Source organism: Macaca mulatta, chromosome 7 (assembly GCF_049350105.2).
Source record: "Macaca mulatta isolate MMU2019108-1 chromosome 7, T2T-MMU8v2.0, whole genome shotgun sequence".
Taxonomy (NCBI): domain Eukaryota; kingdom Metazoa; phylum Chordata; class Mammalia; order Primates; family Cercopithecidae; genus Macaca; species Macaca mulatta.
In genome coordinates, this window is record NC_133412.1 from 169,207,950 (window position 1) to 169,226,755 (window position 18,806).

At 45.0% G+C, this 18,806-nt stretch overlaps 1 protein-coding gene across 1 annotated transcript in view; it reads left to right on the plus strand.

Moving 5' to 3' along the window:
- Nucleotides 1-18,360, plus strand: part of LOC114679637 (protein TUNAR) — a 49,641-nt gene extending 31,281 nt beyond the window's left edge. Inside the window, exon 3 of the mRNA XM_077941677.1 lies at nucleotides 15,567-18,360. Coding sequence (XP_077797803.1) covers nucleotides 15,567-15,752 — 186 coding nt within the window. The 3' untranslated portion in view covers nucleotides 15,753-18,360. The remainder of the gene's footprint in view (nucleotides 1-15,566) is intronic.
- Nucleotides 18,361-18,806: the final 446 nt, after the last annotated feature.

Below are 18,806 nucleotides of genomic sequence, written 5' to 3' on the forward strand. Positions count from 1 at the left end.
CAAATGATGCTGCATTGGATGAACTTGCACGTGTGTTTTTGTAGCATTGGAGGTTATCTTCAGGGTAGAGTCTAAAAAGTGGAGTTGCATAGTTGGAAGGGAAATGTATATGTGGTTTTGTTAAGTGTTGTCAATTTTGTTTCCAGAAAGCTTTGCTTTCAAGGGTTAGAAAATGTTTGTTTCTTTTTGGAAGTCAACGGTAAGCATAAGGGGCAAGGTGGGGGTATTGCTACTCTTGTTATGGGGTCTTTAGGATGTTGCTTTTCTAGCCAGAAATCTCTGTGGCCAGTGGTGCCTTTGCCCAAGTTCTTGTCCCGCATCCAGGAAGAATGAGGTGTGCAGACAAGTGGAGGGTGAGCAAGGTGAAGAGGTGCTTTACTGAATGTTACAACAGCTCAGGGGAGATCTGCAATGGGTAGCTCCTCTCTGTAGGCAGGTCATCCCGTTGAGTGTTCAGCTCTCAGCAGAGAAGAGGCCCTGGAGTGAGTGGCTCCTTTATGCCAGCAGGTTGTCCCACCATTTCTTCAGCTCTCAGCTGAGAGGAGGCCCTGGAGAGGGTGACTCCTCTTTGCAGCTGAGTCTCGACATCTCTGCAGATCTCTGAAGCCCTCAGCAGAGAACATAGATCCTCTCTGCAGTTGGTCCTCCTGTGGTCTCTCTGTCCTCTCCATCCTGTGCCCTGCTCTGGCTGACCCTGGGGCTTTTATGGACCTCAGAGGAGAGGAAGTGTGTGCCAGTTGGTCCATGGGCAGTCATGGGTGGGCCTGGAAAAGGCACCACAAGTCCCCAGTTCGATCTGCAGGACTGGCAGCCCGGTCCCCAGCCTTCAGGCCCTCCCTGGCCTTAAGGTGGGGCCTTCCTAGGGACCCACCTCCTTCTGCTCAGGAATCTGCCTGCCTCCTGATGCTGTTCATGGCACCCAGGTCCCAATTTTGCTCTGAGATCAGAGCAGATGCCAACAGTAGGGAGAAGTCAGACAGTGGGAAGAGGCACTTCCAAGGCTGTGAGGGCAGGGGTGACTTCCCAGGTCCCCAGGAGTGCAGGGAGGCCTGAGTCTGCAGCCATGGTTTGGGCAGCTGCAGCAGCACCCAGTGGGGTGGGGCTCCTGCCTACTCAGCCGCTCCAGATGGCCTGCCACTGCCATCACTCTGATGGAGGCTCTTTCTCACCAGGCAATGATCTGTCAGGCTAAGTGCGTCCTCCCATCTGTCCTCTCCGCATCAAGGAAGGGCAGATGCTGGTCTCTCCCTGACAGCTTACTGAGGGCTCTCATATACGCCGCCTTGTTTTGTCCTCTAACAACCTCATGAAGAATCGGGGCTTACTCTACTGTTGGCTCCATTTTAGAGGCAAAGAAACTGAGGCAAAGAGAAGTTAAGAGATTTTCCCTTGGTCACAGAGTTAGTTGGGATCACAGAGTCTCAAATTAAGTTTCCTCAGATTATGGCCTTCTTCCCCTCTCCATGTACACTATTGGAACCATAAGAGGCCTTGGCTATCACCCAATTTGAGCCCATCATGAATCCATTATGGATGAGGACCAGAGAGGGAGGTTGATGTATTTTAGGTGACACAGCTCATTGAAGGCCATACCTGGAACCCAAATCCCTGGGTCCTTCCCCTACTCCCTGTTAGTCCTGGGAATTGGAGGTAGAGTCTCCCTGGCAAGTGGGGTCCATGGCCCGGTGGAAGTGGCAGGCAGGCGGGGGGTGACGTTGCTGGGCTGGAGGTTTGCTCCATAGGCCTGTGTCTCATCTCCACTATTGAAGCATCCTTGCCTCAGAGATACCTGGTGACTTGCGTTCCTCAAGGAAGTCTAGACTAATAGAATTAACCTTTCCCACAACTGAAAAACGTGTTCTCATTGAGCAAAGGAATTACTGATTAATTTACCCTTAAGTGTCAGTACAGGGAGCTGTTTTTTCTCTCTTTAGATCAGTGTTTAAACTTTTCTCACTCAACACACACTAAACTAATCCCTCCTTTCCATCAGACTTCAGGGGGAGAAAGAAAATAAACAAGGTTATCCTTGCTGCCATCTCTTTTTTTTTTTTTTTTTTTTGAGATGAAGTCTCACTTTGTCACCCAGGCTGGGGTTCAGTGGCATGATCTTGGCTCACTGCAACCTCCTTCTCCCGGGTTCAAGTGATTCTCCTGCCACAGCCTCCCAAGTGGCTGGGACTACAGGCACCTGCCACCACGCCCAGCTAATTTTTTGTATTTTTAGTGGAGACGGGGTTTTACCATGTTAGCCAGGATGGTCTTGATCTCCTGAGCTTGTGATCTGCCTGCCTTGTCCTCCCAAAGTGCTGGGATTACAGGCATGAGCCACCATGCCCGGCCGCTGCCATCTCTTTATAGGGAAGTCCAGCTTGGAGGCCTGGGCTAGGCTGTCCCTGCCCCTTGTCTCAGCTGCCTCTCAGAGTGAGCCAATGCATGCACTCACTCTCAGTACAGAACACCGTGGCTGCCCCAGGCCGGGCTCAGGGGCCAAAGAACAGGGAGGTGAATCAGACCCACCCAGGCCTGACCCTCCAAAGGAGCTCAGTTTAGTGGGGGAAAGACTCAAATCAAGAGATGGACACAGGATGGGGCAGGAGTTGCCCAGACATCCGAAGACGGGGTCCTAGGAAATGCTACCAATGGAACTGAGCCTCAGAGGGCCAGCAATAGTTATCCAAGCCAAGAAGAGCATGTGAACAAACGCACAGAGGTTAAAGCCACAGCAGGCGGTGGTGGGACAGGAATGTGGTGGGCATTTGAGGGCAGGCAGGAGATGGGCAATACCTGGGAGTCATGTCGGCTGCATGATTTAAGTCGCAACTTAGTTTATGATCATTTCTTTACTTTTTTCACTGCCATATCCCTAGTACCTACAAACTTCCTGGAATGTTGCAGAGGTTCACTAATTATTTTAAGTCTCAATTCCTTATCTCTAAAATGCAGATAATGCTTATTTTTGTCTGTGCTGTCGCAGTGTCTCTAGAATAGGGTCTTGGCTGGGCATGGTGGCTCACTCCTGTAATCCCAACATTTGGTGGAGGTGGGCAGATCACTTGAGCCCAAGAGTTTGAGACCAGCCTGGGCAGCAGAGTGAGACCTCATCTCCAAAAAACAAAATAGAATGGGGCCAGCATAGAGTAAATACTAAATAAATATTTGTTGAGTGGGTGGATGGATGGAGGAACTGTGTATTTACTAATTAGTAGCTATGACTTTTATCATCATGTGTGGCTGGATAGTAGCTACTGGCCCCATCATGACAGATACCAAGTACAAAGCCAGATCCAGCAACATCTTGGCAATTAGGGAGGGGAAGCACTGTAATTAATGCTAATCATTGTGAACCTTCGTTGATCAGACTAAATGCTTTACAGATGTTTTATCTCTTCAGCGGTCCTTTGGAACTCCTGGGAGTAATTCCTGTCACCAGAGATGGCCTGGCTGCCATCTCCCTTGAGTGGCCGTCTGATGACAGCCACACCATTCTGTGGCTGCCTGTGCTGGGCATGGGCACATGTGGAGGAGTTTGTCCTTTGGAAAACTCTTGCCCAGCCCCTGATGAAGACCTTGCCTGGGTTCAGACTCTGTCACTCAGAGACTCCCAGCTCATTTCCTGAAAGCCTGGAAGGCAACTGTGGAATGTTGCCAGAGCTGGCAACCACCCTGTCCAGACATTTAGTCCTGGAGAGCCGGTTCCCCGTTTTACTTTCTGTGGTTTGATTTTAGGAGCCAAGTGAGTTTCAAAAATTCAATATAAAGTATCTAATGCATATAAGAGTATACATAGTGTATATGTGTGATTGAGAAAATAAACAGGAATTGAACATCCATGTATACATTGCATCTAATGAATAAATTCCACAAGTGCCTTGCATGACTTACAAAGGCCTCTGTTCTAGTCCCTGCTTCCTCCTCCAGCCTCAGCTCTTAGGACAACCCCCTCACCATGCTGCTGTGCCAGTCCTCCTCGATGTAGCATTCCATACTTGCACATTTTCTTTGCATCTGCCAGTCCCCTGCCTCAGTGCCCTTCTCCCACCATCAGCTGAGATGGTCCTACTGGCCTTTGATGTCTCCGCTCAGACCTTCTATCTTCTGGGGACAGTTCACTGTGTGCCCTCTCTGCAGTGCCCTGAGCCCTCATCACCATAGTGATCAATTTTTGTTTTCCCCTCCTTGGGCTATGAGCTCGTTGAAGGCCAGAGCTCTCGTCTTCCATTTGTCTATGCCCCTTGCTTTGGGTGGCTGTGTTTTAGGTGACCACTGAGGTCTCTTCCTCGAGGGGAGAAGTTGATACTTCCTCTGTGCTCTGGCCTCATCTGCTAGATTTGTCAAACAGTGATGCTAAATTTCCAGGCAGGAGCTTGTCCTTGTAGATAGGATCAGCGTGAACCTTCCCCGCTCCAAAATATGGAAATGTTCTCAAGATGGAGAAACACTCAGAATTACAATTGAGCCAGAGCCACTCCATTGAACGCAGGCAGCAAGTGATGGAAAGAATTGGGATAGAATAGTCCCTGTCTTCCTTTTCCGGAATGTCTGGTACCTTTTAGCACATCAGGGAGCACAGATTTAGTTCTGAGACTGGCATTATTTTGACAAACAAGTTGGTACTAGAATTAAATGACACAAAAGTCAACTCGCATTCAGCCTGAACATCTCTGCTGTATTATAGAAAAGCTGTCAGAACCTCTCTCATTTGTCATTTTTCACATACAGCAACGACCCCTTTTGGTTTTCAAGTTCCAGCCTCTCAAGCAGAGAGATACTGACACCAAGATTTCTCCTTGCACGCTGACATTGTTCTCGTCACTTGGCTGGTGAGGTTCTTCGAGGATTGTTGGAAAACAGAAGCACTCGTAGTCTTCGTAGTTTTATTTATTTATATATTGATTGCTTTGAACGTGATAAAAGTAAATTAACATAATCAACTCTGTTATAGAACATTTCTGATTTTTTCCCCCAGCATGTTTTTCCTAGACAAGTAAGTTTTAAAAATCTTACTTGCACTATATTGTACTTTGTATTTTTACTTTAGTCCCTGTAATCATGTTGAATTTATGTGATCATTGATTTTATTTAATATGGAAAAGCTAGTTTCTTCTTAAATTTACATTATCTAATATTCTCACTAGCTACATTCTGCATTCCACACTGCCTTTTATTGTAATATTGTCTAAATAGATGCAGAAAAATGGAATTTTCTCTATTAAAGTATTTTACATTTGAAATATAAAAGAACTAGATAACATTTTTCTGTTCAAATGTGTTCATTTTAACATTGTTTGGTTAAAAAGATAGATGAAGTTCCAGTCAACCACTTTTTCCCCCTGAAATTTCAAGATAATGCTGTACTAACTGTTCTAGATATAACATTAGCTTATCCTTCTCTGTGATAACATTGTTTGAACTTACTGAGAAAATATTCCCATCAGTAACAAAAATAAACTATTTAAATAATAAAAAAATTATTTGCAGTCATAAGTAGAACTGAATTTTAATATCCTGTGTTTTTCCCCTTATCACATCGTGGGCATCTTCCTTTTTTATTTGAGACAGAGTCTCGCTGTCTCGCCCAGGCTGGAGTGCAGTGGCGCAATCTCGGCTCAATCCAAGCTCCGCCTCCTGGGTTCACACCATTCTCCTGCCTCAGCCTCCCGAGTAGCTGGGACTGCAGGCGCCTGCCACCGCGCCCGGCTAATTTTTTGTATTTTTAGTAGAGACGGGGTTTCACTGTGTTAGCCAGGATGGTCTCGATCTCCTGACCTCGTGATCCACCCACCTTGGCCTCCCAGAGTGCTGGGATTACAGGCGTGAGCCACCTTGCCTAGCCAGGCATCTTCCTTTTTTTACCACATGGTCTTTGTCACCATCATTTTCTTTCTTTCTTTTTTTTTTTTTTTAATTTTACTTTAAGTTCTGGGATACCTGTGCAGAACCTGCAGGTTATTTACATAGGTATACATGTACCATGGTGGTTTGCTGCACCTATCAACCCATCATCTAGGTTTTAAGCCCCGCATGCATTAGGAATTTGTCTTAATGCTCTCTCTCCCTTTGTCCCTGACTCCCCTACAGGCCCCGGTGTGTGATGTTCCCTCCCTGTGTCCATATGTTCTCATTGTTCAGCTCCCACTTATGAGTGAGAACATGCAGTGTTTGGTTTTCTGTTCCCGTGTTAGTTTGCTGAGAATGGTCACCATCATTTTCAACTGCCAGGTAATGCATCAGTGAGTTGTAATCACACGAATTTTTCATTCCCCAGTTTACTATTGATCACTGAGTGGCTTGGCAAGGGACGAACTCCAATTCTTAGAATTGGCTCTGAGAAATTGGTCTAGAGAAGTAATAAAGAGGAAACTTCACCAGCGAATAGAGGCTGCAGAGGGTGCCAGGACTCAGCATCTTGGATATTGCTCAGCCATCGTCTGTCCAGCAGGGTCACTAACCTAGAGACCTCTAAGTCCTAGATGGAATTTTTTTTTCCTTTTGAGACAGAGTCTCAGTCTGCCACCAGGCTGGAATGCAGTGGTGCGATCTTGGCTCACTGCAGTCTCTGCCTCCTGGGTTCAAGTAATTCTCCTGCCTCAGCCTCCCGAGTAACTGGGACTACAGGTGTAGGCCACCACACCCAGCTAATTTTTGTATTTATAGTAGAGGTGAGGTTTCACCCTGTTGGCAAGGATGATCTCGATCACTTGACCTTGTGATCCGCCCGCCTTCACCTCCCAAAGTGCTGGGATTACAGGCGTGAGCCACCATGCCCGGCCGCTAGGTGGACTTTATAGCAACCTTGAAGAAATGTCGGCCAGAGGAGAAGGCAAATAGTAACCAATTGACAGCCTTGGAAGAGTGCTAACGAGCTAGCTGGTATCAAGCTGCAAACCTAGTCAAAAACTGGAAGGTGAGTCATTTAGACAGCTGTATGGAGAGTGTGCACATCCTGTGTGTGGATGAAGCTGGGAGGAGAGTGACTATGTAGGAAGACAATCATCTGGGAACCAAGGTGAACTCAACAGATTGGCACAGTGGATAGAGGTCAGCCCCTTGGACTGTAATGTAAATACTAAGTCCTATTCTTGGGTTAAAAATGCTCACCTTCCATGAACGGGAGGGAGCAATTTGGCTTTGCAGCGTCATGAGTCACGGCATGCTGTGGGGGCCCCCAAAGTGAGGTGTTCTTATTAGCATCCATGGATGTGCCACATCCAGGAGGGAGAGGACAATCCTGCCCAGTTTGGGCTCAAAAAACTTTCCCTGGAATAATGTTTTCCTTGTGCGTGCTGTGATTTTTAGGGTGGGCCTTCCCAGGAGAAGGGATCATGATTAGGAGTGGCTATGTGGACAAGCAGGGAACAGAAGGTGCTTAGCTGGACAAAAGGGCTTGTGAAGTCCATGAGAATGAGCCTGTCATCATCATTGTCATCATCATCATCGTCACCACTTAATCGTAGTGGCCGCCATTCATCAAGCTAGGAGACTTACACCTAGTATCTTTAATCCTACAAGCTATTATCCCTACTTTATAGATGAGGAAACTGAAGCTCAGAGAGATGAAGCAGCTTGCCCCAGTCACATAGCTGATAAACCACTGAGACAAGGTGGATCCCAGCTATATCTGAAGCCAGAGTTGTCATTCCTTCAGTATCAGTTTTTCAGAAACCGTGGTGCTACCTTGCAGAGGATAACAAGGACTTGCTTTTGTTTAGTTCCTGGTTATAAAGTAGTTCCAGTGGGTGCACGCTAAGCGAGAATATTTTGTTGTAAAGTAAAGGGCTTTCCTGACTGAGCTGTCAGCTGGTAGAATATACTTCCTGAGAGGTGGTAAATTCCAGAATGATGGGAAGTCTTCAAGAGGAGGCTTGGTTAGCATTGAGTATTCTTCTAGGGGGAATTCAAAGAAGCCAACAAAATAAACTTGAATACCCCTTCTGTACAAGTAAAAGCTCCTTGGTTGCATGCAACAGATACTGGTAAGAAATGGGTTCCAGCTGCCTTAAGCAAAAACACTGTTTTTTGCAGGGATATGGGGTAGTTCATGGGATAGAAGGAAATGGTGAACTGAGCTTTAGAAAGGGCAAAAGTCAGCCTGGCTCCAGGCATCCAGGCGGCAGCAGCAAATGGAACCTCATTTCAGCACCGTGGCTAGGATGAGACAGTGTTTACGGTTAACCCACCTGCTATCACTCTACCTAAGACTAAGCTCCAGAGAGAGAGCATCTTATAGGCTTAGCCAGGATCCAGACCCATCTCCATGGCAGGTTGATTGACAGCCTCCATTGGGAAGGGTAATTTTCCAGAGGAAAATCGAGACCCTGATCCCAAAAGAAAGACCATGGATGCTGGGCAGGCCCAGTGAGCCATGACCTCGGTGCCTTCTAGCCCTGACCGGCTGGGATTCCACACTGAACCCTGAGTCCCCCTGCAGGGCTCTCCCCAGCTGCCCTGCAGCCTCTAGGCCCAGACCACACACAGCACTGTGTCACTGTATATTCATGTGGTTTATTTTCCAAGACATGCATCCTAATTAAGCAAATGATTAAAAACTCTCAAGTGTGCTCATTGGAAGCAGCCCGGCAGAGGACTGGCTTGCTGAGAACTGTGCTTGAAAGTGAGTTGCCCATCGCCTTGGCACAGTAGGGGTGCTCATGAGGGGCACCGTGTCTTTCCAGAGAAGTGGCTCCCTTCCTGGTTACCATGCAGGGTTTCTTTTGGCATTCAGCACAGCACTTAATATGCCCAGTCTTTAAAACCCTGTGTTTTTTTAAAAAATGGTTTTTGCTAATTAGTTATTTGTTTTAATATCATTATTGTTTTATTGTTAATTATGTAGTTAACTAATAAGTATTAAATCAGCAATTGACTTGTTAAATATGGAATAGATATGAGAAGCATATTTAGAATGGAAGTAGAAAGAGCAAGCGCTCGTGTATCCACCACCAGCTTGAGAAATATTACCAGTGGCTTAGAGAGTCCCTGAGCATCCTCTCCATCCTGTCCACTTAGTGGGAACCACTACGATAGCTTTGAGGTTTATTATTCTCTTGCTTTTCTTTGTGTTTTTATCACACTTGTACCTCCATATAAAATATTGTCAGATTCTCCCTGTTTCTGAACTTCCTACCTAAGTGGGAACATCCTTTCTGTGGTCTTTTGCAACATGCTTTTTCACTCGATATTGTATTTGCAATTCATCCATGTGATGACACATTCCAGCATTTCATTTTTTCCTCAACGCTCTGTGTTATGCCAGCATGAGAACATACAACAGTAGATCCAGGCCACTGAGGATGGCCATCGATGCTGGATTCAGCATTTCGCTTATGCTGACATTGCTGTCTTTAAATGCTCTTATCCATGTACCCTGCTGCGCATTTGCAGGTGTACTTGGTGTGTATCTCAAGGTGGCATGGCTGGATCACTGGAGTATGAGTATGTTTGGCTTTACAAGATAATGCCATCCTGTTTTCCAAAGGGACAGTATCCACTGATACTCCTGCAATAGGTATCTGGAGAGTCCCTGCTGCTCTACAGACTCTGTCTGTGTTCGGTGGTCTTGTCAGATGTTTTAGTTCTTGCCAATCTTATGGCTGTTTGATGGTAGCTCACTGTGTTTTAATTGGCATTTCTCTGATACTGAGGTTTAGGTTCTTTATGGCTATGTACTTTTTTGAGAAATGCCTGGACACTGTTTTGCCCAGTTTTCTACTGGATATTTATCATTTTCTTGCTCATTTGAGACTAGAATGATGTGTAGTATGTATCCCAGTTTGTGGCTTAACTTTCTGCTTTTGATGATATTTTATTTTTTGATAAACAGATATTGAATTTAAGGTTGTCGAATTTCCTTATAGTTTGAGCTTTTATGTCTTGTTAAGATACCATTCTCTACCCCAAGGTCATACAGATATTCCTTTATATTGCCTTATAAAAGTTTTGAATGTTCTCTTTCTATTCTTATCTATAATCCATCTGGAATGGATGAGCTACTAGTTTGATTTCATTTATCCTTTCATACAGATACTCAGTTATTCCAACATTGCTCATCAAAGACCCATTTTCCCCTGTGGATCAGCAGTGTCCATGTATGTGTGACTTTGTTTTTGTTTCTTTGGCCTATTTGTCTAAGGCTTGTATAAGCCTTAGACCTAAGACATATTGATGTCTTATGAGGCAGATTTCCCTACCTTATTCTTTAGTAAACGTATTAGCTGTTATTATCCATTTGCTCTTTGATAGACATTTTAGAACCTACTTATCAAATAACACCAAAAACCCAGTAGACATTTTGACTGGAACTACAACAAACCTATAGAACACTTTAGGAAAAACTGATGTTTTTAGGATATTGAATCTTGCATATTGAAGGTGGCATTCCATGAAGATGGTATATCTTCCTTTTCATGTTGGTCTGCTTTTATGTCTTTCAGTAAAGTTTATAATATTCTTTATAAAAATTTCACACCTCTTTATTAGATTTATTTCTGGGCACTTTATATTTCAGATTCTATTGCAAATACTGTTTTTAAAAAATGAACATCTTGATTGAGATATAATTCACAAACCACAAAATTCATCTATTGGAAGTGTACGGTTTCATGACTTTAGTATATTGAGTGTATTTAGAGTTGTGCAACCATCACTAAAAATCTAAGTTTAGAATATTGTATTGCTCCAAAAAGAGACGCTTTTACAATTATCAGCCAATCCCCACTTCCCCCTCCACCCAGCCCCTGGCAGGAAGAAATGAGTAAATGATTGAGTTGATAAATGAATATCTATACCTTTTAGCAGACGTTATGTCAGACAATGACTGATCCCAGCCTTTGCCTGTTGTTTTTTATAAATTTTTTTACTTTTATTTTTTAAGTTTTAATTTTTGTGGCTACAAAGTGGGTGTATATATATATATGGGGTACTTGAGATGTTTTGATACAGGCACACAGTGTGAAATAACACATCATGAAGAATGGGGTATCCATCCCCTCAAGCATCTATCCATTGAGTTACAAACATTCTCATTGCACTGTCTAATTCATTTAAAAATGTGCAGTTATTATTATAGTTGTTGCTTCTTGTTTCTGTTTTCCTTTCCCATCTCTATCATTGCTCTGGTTTCTAGGCTAATCTCCTGGATTCTGTGAGTATCCTCCATCACTGTTCATCCTCCAGACCCTGGCCAGACAACTTTTTCCAAAGAAAACAATATTCTAACCACTCCATTTAAGGAAGCCCTCAGTAACTCCCCTGGGAATCAAGCCACACTCCCAACATGGTGTCTACAGGGGAATTCAAGTTTCCAAGTTGACGACTTAAGCAACTTGGAAACAGATGCTTAAGATGCAACTCTTCTGTGAGTCGGAGAAGGTCTCTTCTAGGTCTTTGTTTGCTTCAGAGTCCTCAGAAAGTAAACACAGCTGACCTGATTATTCCCCTCCACTTCCTCCTGAGTCAGAGTTATCTCGGGTTAACTCAGGAAAGAGGCTAAATTAAGCCTTGAAACGAAGCAGCCTCCATGACAGGCACTTTGTTTTGCTTGACTGACTGTGATGATGGGTCTTTGGTTATAAAGGCAGCACTAATTGCATCTTCTTAAACCAACCCTGGCCATCTATTCCCTGGCCTGCAGAGACTGGGAGATGCCAGGTTGCCCCAGAGCACCCACTCATTCATTCAGTCACTCATTCATTCACTCATTCAATTTTCTTAAGTTCCTGCTCCATGCCGGGCACTATACTTGGAGGTGGGGATTCGAAAGTCCTTCCTCTAAGGGCTTGCAGTCTTTCTAAGAAGATGAATGATAAACCAGAGACTCCATTAAAGAGATGACTAGTGCTTGGATAGACATCTGTCCAGGGCAGTGAAGGGAGTGGATTTCTAAGGTTCTTACAACCAACTTCTCATGACTTTGTGCAAAGTTTGAGCCATGGAGTCGCCAAAATAAAAAGAGGGGATCCACTAACACCTACAAACTAGCAAACAGACACAACCACTTTGGAAAGCTGTTTAGCAGTATCCACTACCGTCAAACATATGCATACCCTGTGCCTGGCAGCTCCTTTTCTAGGTATGTATGTAGTCAATAGGAAATGCACATGTGAATTTTACATTAAAAGAGAAAACTGTAAATAAATACTGAACTGTAGTTAAAACATGCAGCATGCTTCTGTGTTTAAGGGCAAATGAAATAATATCTGCAATTTAGGCCAAGCATGGTGGCTCACACTTATGATCCCAGCACTTAGGGAAGCTGAGGCAGGAGGATTGCTTGAGCCCAGGAGTTCAAGACCAGCCTAGCAACATAGTGGGACCCAGTCTCTACAAAAAGAAATTTAATTAGGTGGGCATGGTGGTGCACACTTGTGGTACCAACTGCTCATGAGGCTGAGGCAGGAGGATCATTTGAGCCCAGGCAGTCAAGGCTGCAGAGAGCCGTGATCACACCACTGCCCTCCAGCCTAGGCAAAAGAACAAGAGCCTGTCTTAAAATAATAATGATAATAGTAAGAGTAATAATGATATATGTAGTTTAAAGTGCACCCAAAAAAGAAGATAGATGAATAAGGAATGGGCAGATATGTGACAAAGCAAGTATGGGAACATGTTAGTGATGGATTTGAGATGGTGAGTTTATGGGTGCTCACTGTAAAATTCCTTCAAATTTGCTGTATGTTAAAAAAACTTCATATGAAATATTGGGAAAGATGTATGTATATGCTTGCCCAAAGATACGTACAAGAATGTTCATAGCAGCATTATTCATAATAGCCCCAAACTTGAAGCAACGAACATGCCCATCAGCCACAAAATAGAGACATAAATTTTGGGTGTAGTGATCCAGTGGAATACTGTTCACATATGAGAGTCAATAAGCCACAGCTATACACAAAGACGTGAGCAAATCTCACAAACACAGTGTAGAAAGTAAGAAATCAGACTCAAAAGAGGACATACTGTATGATTCCATTTACATAGAATTCAAAACCAGGCAAAACTCATCAATGGTGTTAGAAGCCACATTAATGGTTTTCAGGAGGTAGGGATAGTGACTGGACGGGGCACTGTGGGAGGCCCCTGGGTGCTGGAAGGCTCTGTTTCTTTATCTCGGTGCTAAACAGATATGAAAATGTATCAAGCTGTACACACTTTGTGGACTTTCCTGTATGTTTACTATACGTCATGAAAAGCATACGAGGGGAGAAAAAGCAGGAAAACCAAACGAATCCAACTAGAAGCTTTCCCTAACTGAGCTATGGGAGTAGAAAACCACTGTAGGTCTGTCTAGTAAACCAAAGTTGTGAGGAGTATGAAACTTGCCTTTAGGGCGTTCCTTTGTTCACTTATGCACATTTTTGTGTTGCATCAGTTCCTCCATTCTTCACTGATGTGCTTGCCTCTCCTTCGTACAGATGTTCATTCACATATACTGTCCTCCGGATCCAGAGCCGCTCTGGAAGGTGCGAGCGACCCAGCCCTCTCGGGGCTCATGTGCACGGAGGGAGGGGCATGCAGACATTTCATTTCCCATTTCGTTTCACATTCCCACGTTCCTGGATTCCCGTTTGTGATCCTTCCTGGATGTGTGTCCTGAGACAGCATTCGAATGAGAGACACAGAGCCAGTAAGATATATATAGGTGTGTATGAAGAGATTTGTTATACAGAATTGACTTATGTGATTTCGGAGACCAGCAAGGCCTGAGATCTGCAGGGTGAGTCAGCAAGCAGGAGACCCAGGATGGCCGGTGGTGTGGTTCCATCTGAAGACCTGCAGGCTCCAGGCCCAGGAAGAGCTGCCTGAAAATCGACAGTTCCAGTCCAAAGGCAGGAAAAAGCCATTGTCCCAGCTTGAAGGCAGGCAGGCAGGAGGAATTTGGGGGAATGTCAGCCTTTTTGTTTCATTCGGGCCTTCAGCTGATTGGTCCATCACCACCCACATGTAGGAGGACAGTCTGATTTCTTCAGTCTCCCAACTCAAATGTTAATCTCATCCTGACACACACACACCCAGAATAATGCCTGACCAACTATCTGGGCATGCATGACTCAGTCAAGCCAACACACAAATTTAACCATCATCAAACCCTGAAGCATGAAAAGCCTTCTGGCTCTAAAGGTGCAGCCCTCCAATGGAGGAAATGTAGCTATGGGCTGGTCTGGTGCACATCACATCACAAGTGGACGAGCCGCCACCACCACACACACTAGTCCTATTTTAGTTATGGTTTGGACCAGCAATTGGTGGAAAAGAAGGCTTTGACTGCCCAGTCTGCCTCCTGGATGGCCATGTTTTTTGTCTTCGAAAATAAAAAGTTATTTTGGTTATTGCAATATGTATCATGCATACAAAGAGAGTAGCTGGAAGATATGCCAGCAGTTTAAAGGAACAGTTTAAAGCATAACAGATGGCAGATGACTAGTATCTGAAGGCCACTGGTGCCCCTCCTTCATGGCAGCCTGCTCCGCTCTTGCCTGGAGAAAGCCACTGTCCTGAGTTTTACACTAGTCATTTTGATGCTAATCATTGCGTTACTTTTTATGAAAATCAAAGAGCTCATCTCTAAAACAATAGATAACTTGGTTTTGCCTGTTTTGAGCCTTTATGAATCAAATGGTGCTGCACAAATTTTTCTGCCATGTGCTTTTTCCCTCCGTTAAGTGTCTGGGCTTTGTTCTTCCTGTTGCATGTAGCTGTAATTCATTCATTTCACCATCATATAATATTCCATTGTAGAGACTGACCACCACATGTTCATCTGCTCTCCTCTTGGTGCGTATCTGGGTAACTTCCAGTTCTCTGCTATGGCAGATGAAGCCCATGGGAGCAGTCCTGTCTATGTCTCCAGGTGCACAGAAGCGAGGCCTTCTCTAGGGTACACGCCTGGCAGAGCAGGTGTCCAGTGGTAGAATATGTCTTTTCACTTTTCTGGCTAATGCCAGGAAATCTTCTGGAATGATTGTAGCAGTATCTATTTCCACAAGAGATTATGATAATTTCTCATGGTACTAGTCATCCACACTGTGTGTAGACCCCTTACCATCCTGCCTGGTCTCCATGAATCACCTTCCCTGGCTTCCAACCATCCCTACCCACACCGCAGTCAGAGCTTTAGCATGGTAGGACTGTGATGCCCGCTACACACTTCGTGGATACTCAGGACAGCACGTTTCTTGGGTGTAACCTGATATGTGAGAGTGTGTGAAATTCCCACCACCAGGACGGAGGGCACAGACCTTAGTTTCACTGCAGTGCAGCTGACCCAGTTTCTCCTTCAAGGGAAAGGGGGAAAACCAGCTCAACAAAGTGGGTGGTGCCCGGGTAGACTCCTAGGCTCCTCTCTCTGTACCAGTGTCAGGACGCTCATCTTCTAAACCGATTAGCCGTGTTCTGCCATTTTCCCATGGCCAAGAGCAAGGTGTCCCAAGATAGGATCCTTGTGTGATTTGTCATCCCCCCAGCATGGTCTGACCTGCAAGCAGATCACCACCCGCTGCAGATCTGCCTGGCTATGGAGGGCGTGCTTATAAGTGATCATCTTTTGTGCTGCCTCTTTCCAATTACAGGTTAGCCTGGTGAGGAAGATAAAGACATTTGCAACCAAGATGGTAATCACGAGTGGAAATGATGAAGACAGAGGAGGTCAAGAAAAAGAAAGTAAGGAGGAGAGTGTCTTGGCAATGCTGGGGATTATTGGGACCATTCTGAACCTGATTGTGATCATATTTGTCTACATATACACCACCCTGTGAATGGCCCAGAGCGTCCTCAGAGGCCTCGGGATGGCCAGAGACGGAAGTCCTGCGTGTCGGCGTATCACTGACCAGACCCTGCGAGAACCAGCAGGCTTGACCCACCCACACCACCCAATCAAATGCACCTTCAGACTTTACAGAAGGTCACACAAATAGACCGATCCTGCTGCAGCGAGCAGACACTAAAGCACAATGATTCCAACAAAACTCATTCACAGCACTAGGAACTCAACGTCTTTGGCAGGGGGCCCAGAAGAATGCTTGGACGACCAGCCTCTGACACCATCGGTGAGCGGATGGGTGCAGAAATTCATTATTCCAGATCGCTGACGGGTATCACATATTTGAAAAGATGAATAGGGCGGACACGGCTCAGATGTGTGTCTCCCAGGACAAGTGTTTCATCTTCACTTGACGAGCTATTTAGTGGAAAAACCACAGGGGCAGCCCTTTGACAGGCATCCCATTCATCAAAAGTGTCTAACTATTTGATACCGGGGAGATAACTTATTTTTCTTTTTTCATTGGCTTGATGTGTGTATCTGTTCATATCAAGGTTTATAAATATATATTTTTAATAAATGTGCTCTATTTTTTAGCATGAACCAAATACTTGGAAAGGCACTCCCAGATCCATAGAGCTTTCCTTGGTTTTTTCTGCTTTGTCCCTTCCTCCCCCAACTGCAGGTGTTCTCTTGTGGAGCCATTTAGTCCTCTTGTCTCGTCTCGAATCTTTTACTTTTGCGCTCTTGTTCTTTCTCTCTCTCTCCTTCTCTGTCTCTCTGCCTCTTTGGTCTGAAGGACATTTTCCCATACTACCAGCCATGGTTTTGGTTGGTGCATGTTTCAAGATTGTCTATTGAGTGGCTTTTTGTTGTTCTCTCGGAGATATCAAACGATTGTGGGCATGCAGACCTTAGATGCACCCTATCTTTACTGAGAATTATGCATGAATAAGGGCTGAGTGATAGATCAGCTTAAAATTAAAAGGACTACCGTTGAGGAAGAAGAGTGTGGCTGTATTTGCAGATGAACTTTTGAACAGAATATTCAGCTTCTTATTGGCAGGGTTATTGTTTCATTCTTGTCACCATTTGTTTATCAGATTTTGATTTTAGTGGTCATGTACCGTGACAGTTGGGAAGAACAAGGTGGAAAGCTCAGAACTAGGTGCATTACTCCTTCCTTGGCAAGATACCCGGGATCCTCTTCAAAAGTGGGTGGGGTGTAAATGACACAAGAACTCCCCCATGAGAGCTCATGGTGGTTCAGGCTGTGAGGACAGCCCTGTGACAAGTGACTTTTCAGGGGCATAAGGAGGGGATTTAATGATTGCCCTAAAGGACTGCTGCATTTTTAAAGCCCCTGGTTTACACCCACGTGAAGCAACTTCCTCTCTGGCAGGGATGGGTGCATAAAAACAAATTGGCTCCCTGAAATGGGCCCTTGCCTGGCTGCAGTGACATGGCCTAAAAGAGGGGGTTAGTATTCCTTCTGCCATTGCCAGCTGTATTCATCTGTTTTCACACTGCTGATAAAGACATCCCCAAGACTGGGCAATTTACAAAAGAAAGAGGTTTATTGGACTTGCAGTTCCACGTGGCTGAGGAGGCCTCACAATCATGGTGGAAGGTGAAAGGCACGTCTCACATGGTGGCAGACAAGAAAAGTGAACATGTGCAAGGAGACTCCCATTTTTAAAGCAGATCTCGTGAGACTTATTCACTGTCATGCAAACAGCATGGGAAACCTGCCCCCGTGATTTGGTTACCTCCCACTGGGTCCCTCCCACAACACGTGGGGATTCAAGATGAGATTTGGGTGGTGTGACAGCCAGACTGTATCACCAGCCTTGCCCCTAGGCAGAAGCAGCAGCAGTCTGCCTGGCTGGATTCAAATGATTCTGAGGCTTCTGTAGTCTATGCCTCCAGATCTCTCCCTCACCCATGCTGTGGTGTCTGAAATTCCATCATTAGAGTCATTTCTTGGGCTCTATTAAAGGGACCAGGCTCTTTTATAAAGCAAATGCTCCTGAGCAGCTGGCTCTGGCATTGATTTATCAGATATCTTCTCTTCCCTGCCAGAAGGAAGGAAGCTAAGGTGCATGCAGGGCGTACTGTGTGCCCAGGCACTGTGCCAGAAGCTTTGGATACTTGGAGTCATTTGATTCTCATAGTAACCCTGTGAGAGAGGGAGGTTTTCCTCCCCCACGTTGTAGAAGAAGGAAAAATGGTTCAGAGAGATCAAGAAATGTCCCTGAGATCACATTGCTCCTAGTGGAGTCAGGATCCAAACCCAATGTGTCTGATTCCTTAACCCTTGGGGGTCTGGAGGCTGCTGAACAAGAGAGGAGGTGGAGAGGAGAGAAAGCCGCAGGAATACCACCGAACACCCTTCTCCCTCCCCTGTAAAAACAACCCTGGGAACTCCTTGGACACTAGCAGAATATCATACACTAAGGACAAGGGATGAGAGGAGGCTGGTTAGAAATAAAGCAATGTCAGGGGAAAGGAGCTACTCAGTAGGCTCTATGTGATTCTAGAAAGACTGTATGAAAATTCTGAACATTGAACAGAATAAACAATAAAGGTGCAACGGAAAAAAATACTCGATGTCTTTTCTTTCAACATTGTGGGATATAAAGCATTTCAGTGTCAGTCCTTTGCCTATACGTAGTGTTTATTTATTTATTTATTTTTTAAAAAACTGAACGTGATGCTGTTAAACAGAGACTGTTTTGTGTGGACTGTAGAAGCCTCAGTGATTTTTCAAGTATATGAATTTGACATGTATTGAGGGGGAAAGTGCCTTTCCAATCCTCTGCTCCCGGGATGGTTCTTCCAGGTTGTCCTAATCCACAGCCTGGAAATAAAGCTGCCTGTTCGATGTTGAACAGAGCAGTGACACTCTTTCCCACAGCTCCAGCATGCCCTGTCTTATTTCCTTTCTAATTTAGTAGAGGCCATGAACACACACTGGGCAAACTCATAGCTTCCCCCAAATCTGAAGCCATCGCGGAGGGACATGGAAGGGAGAGGCAGGCAGTGCCCC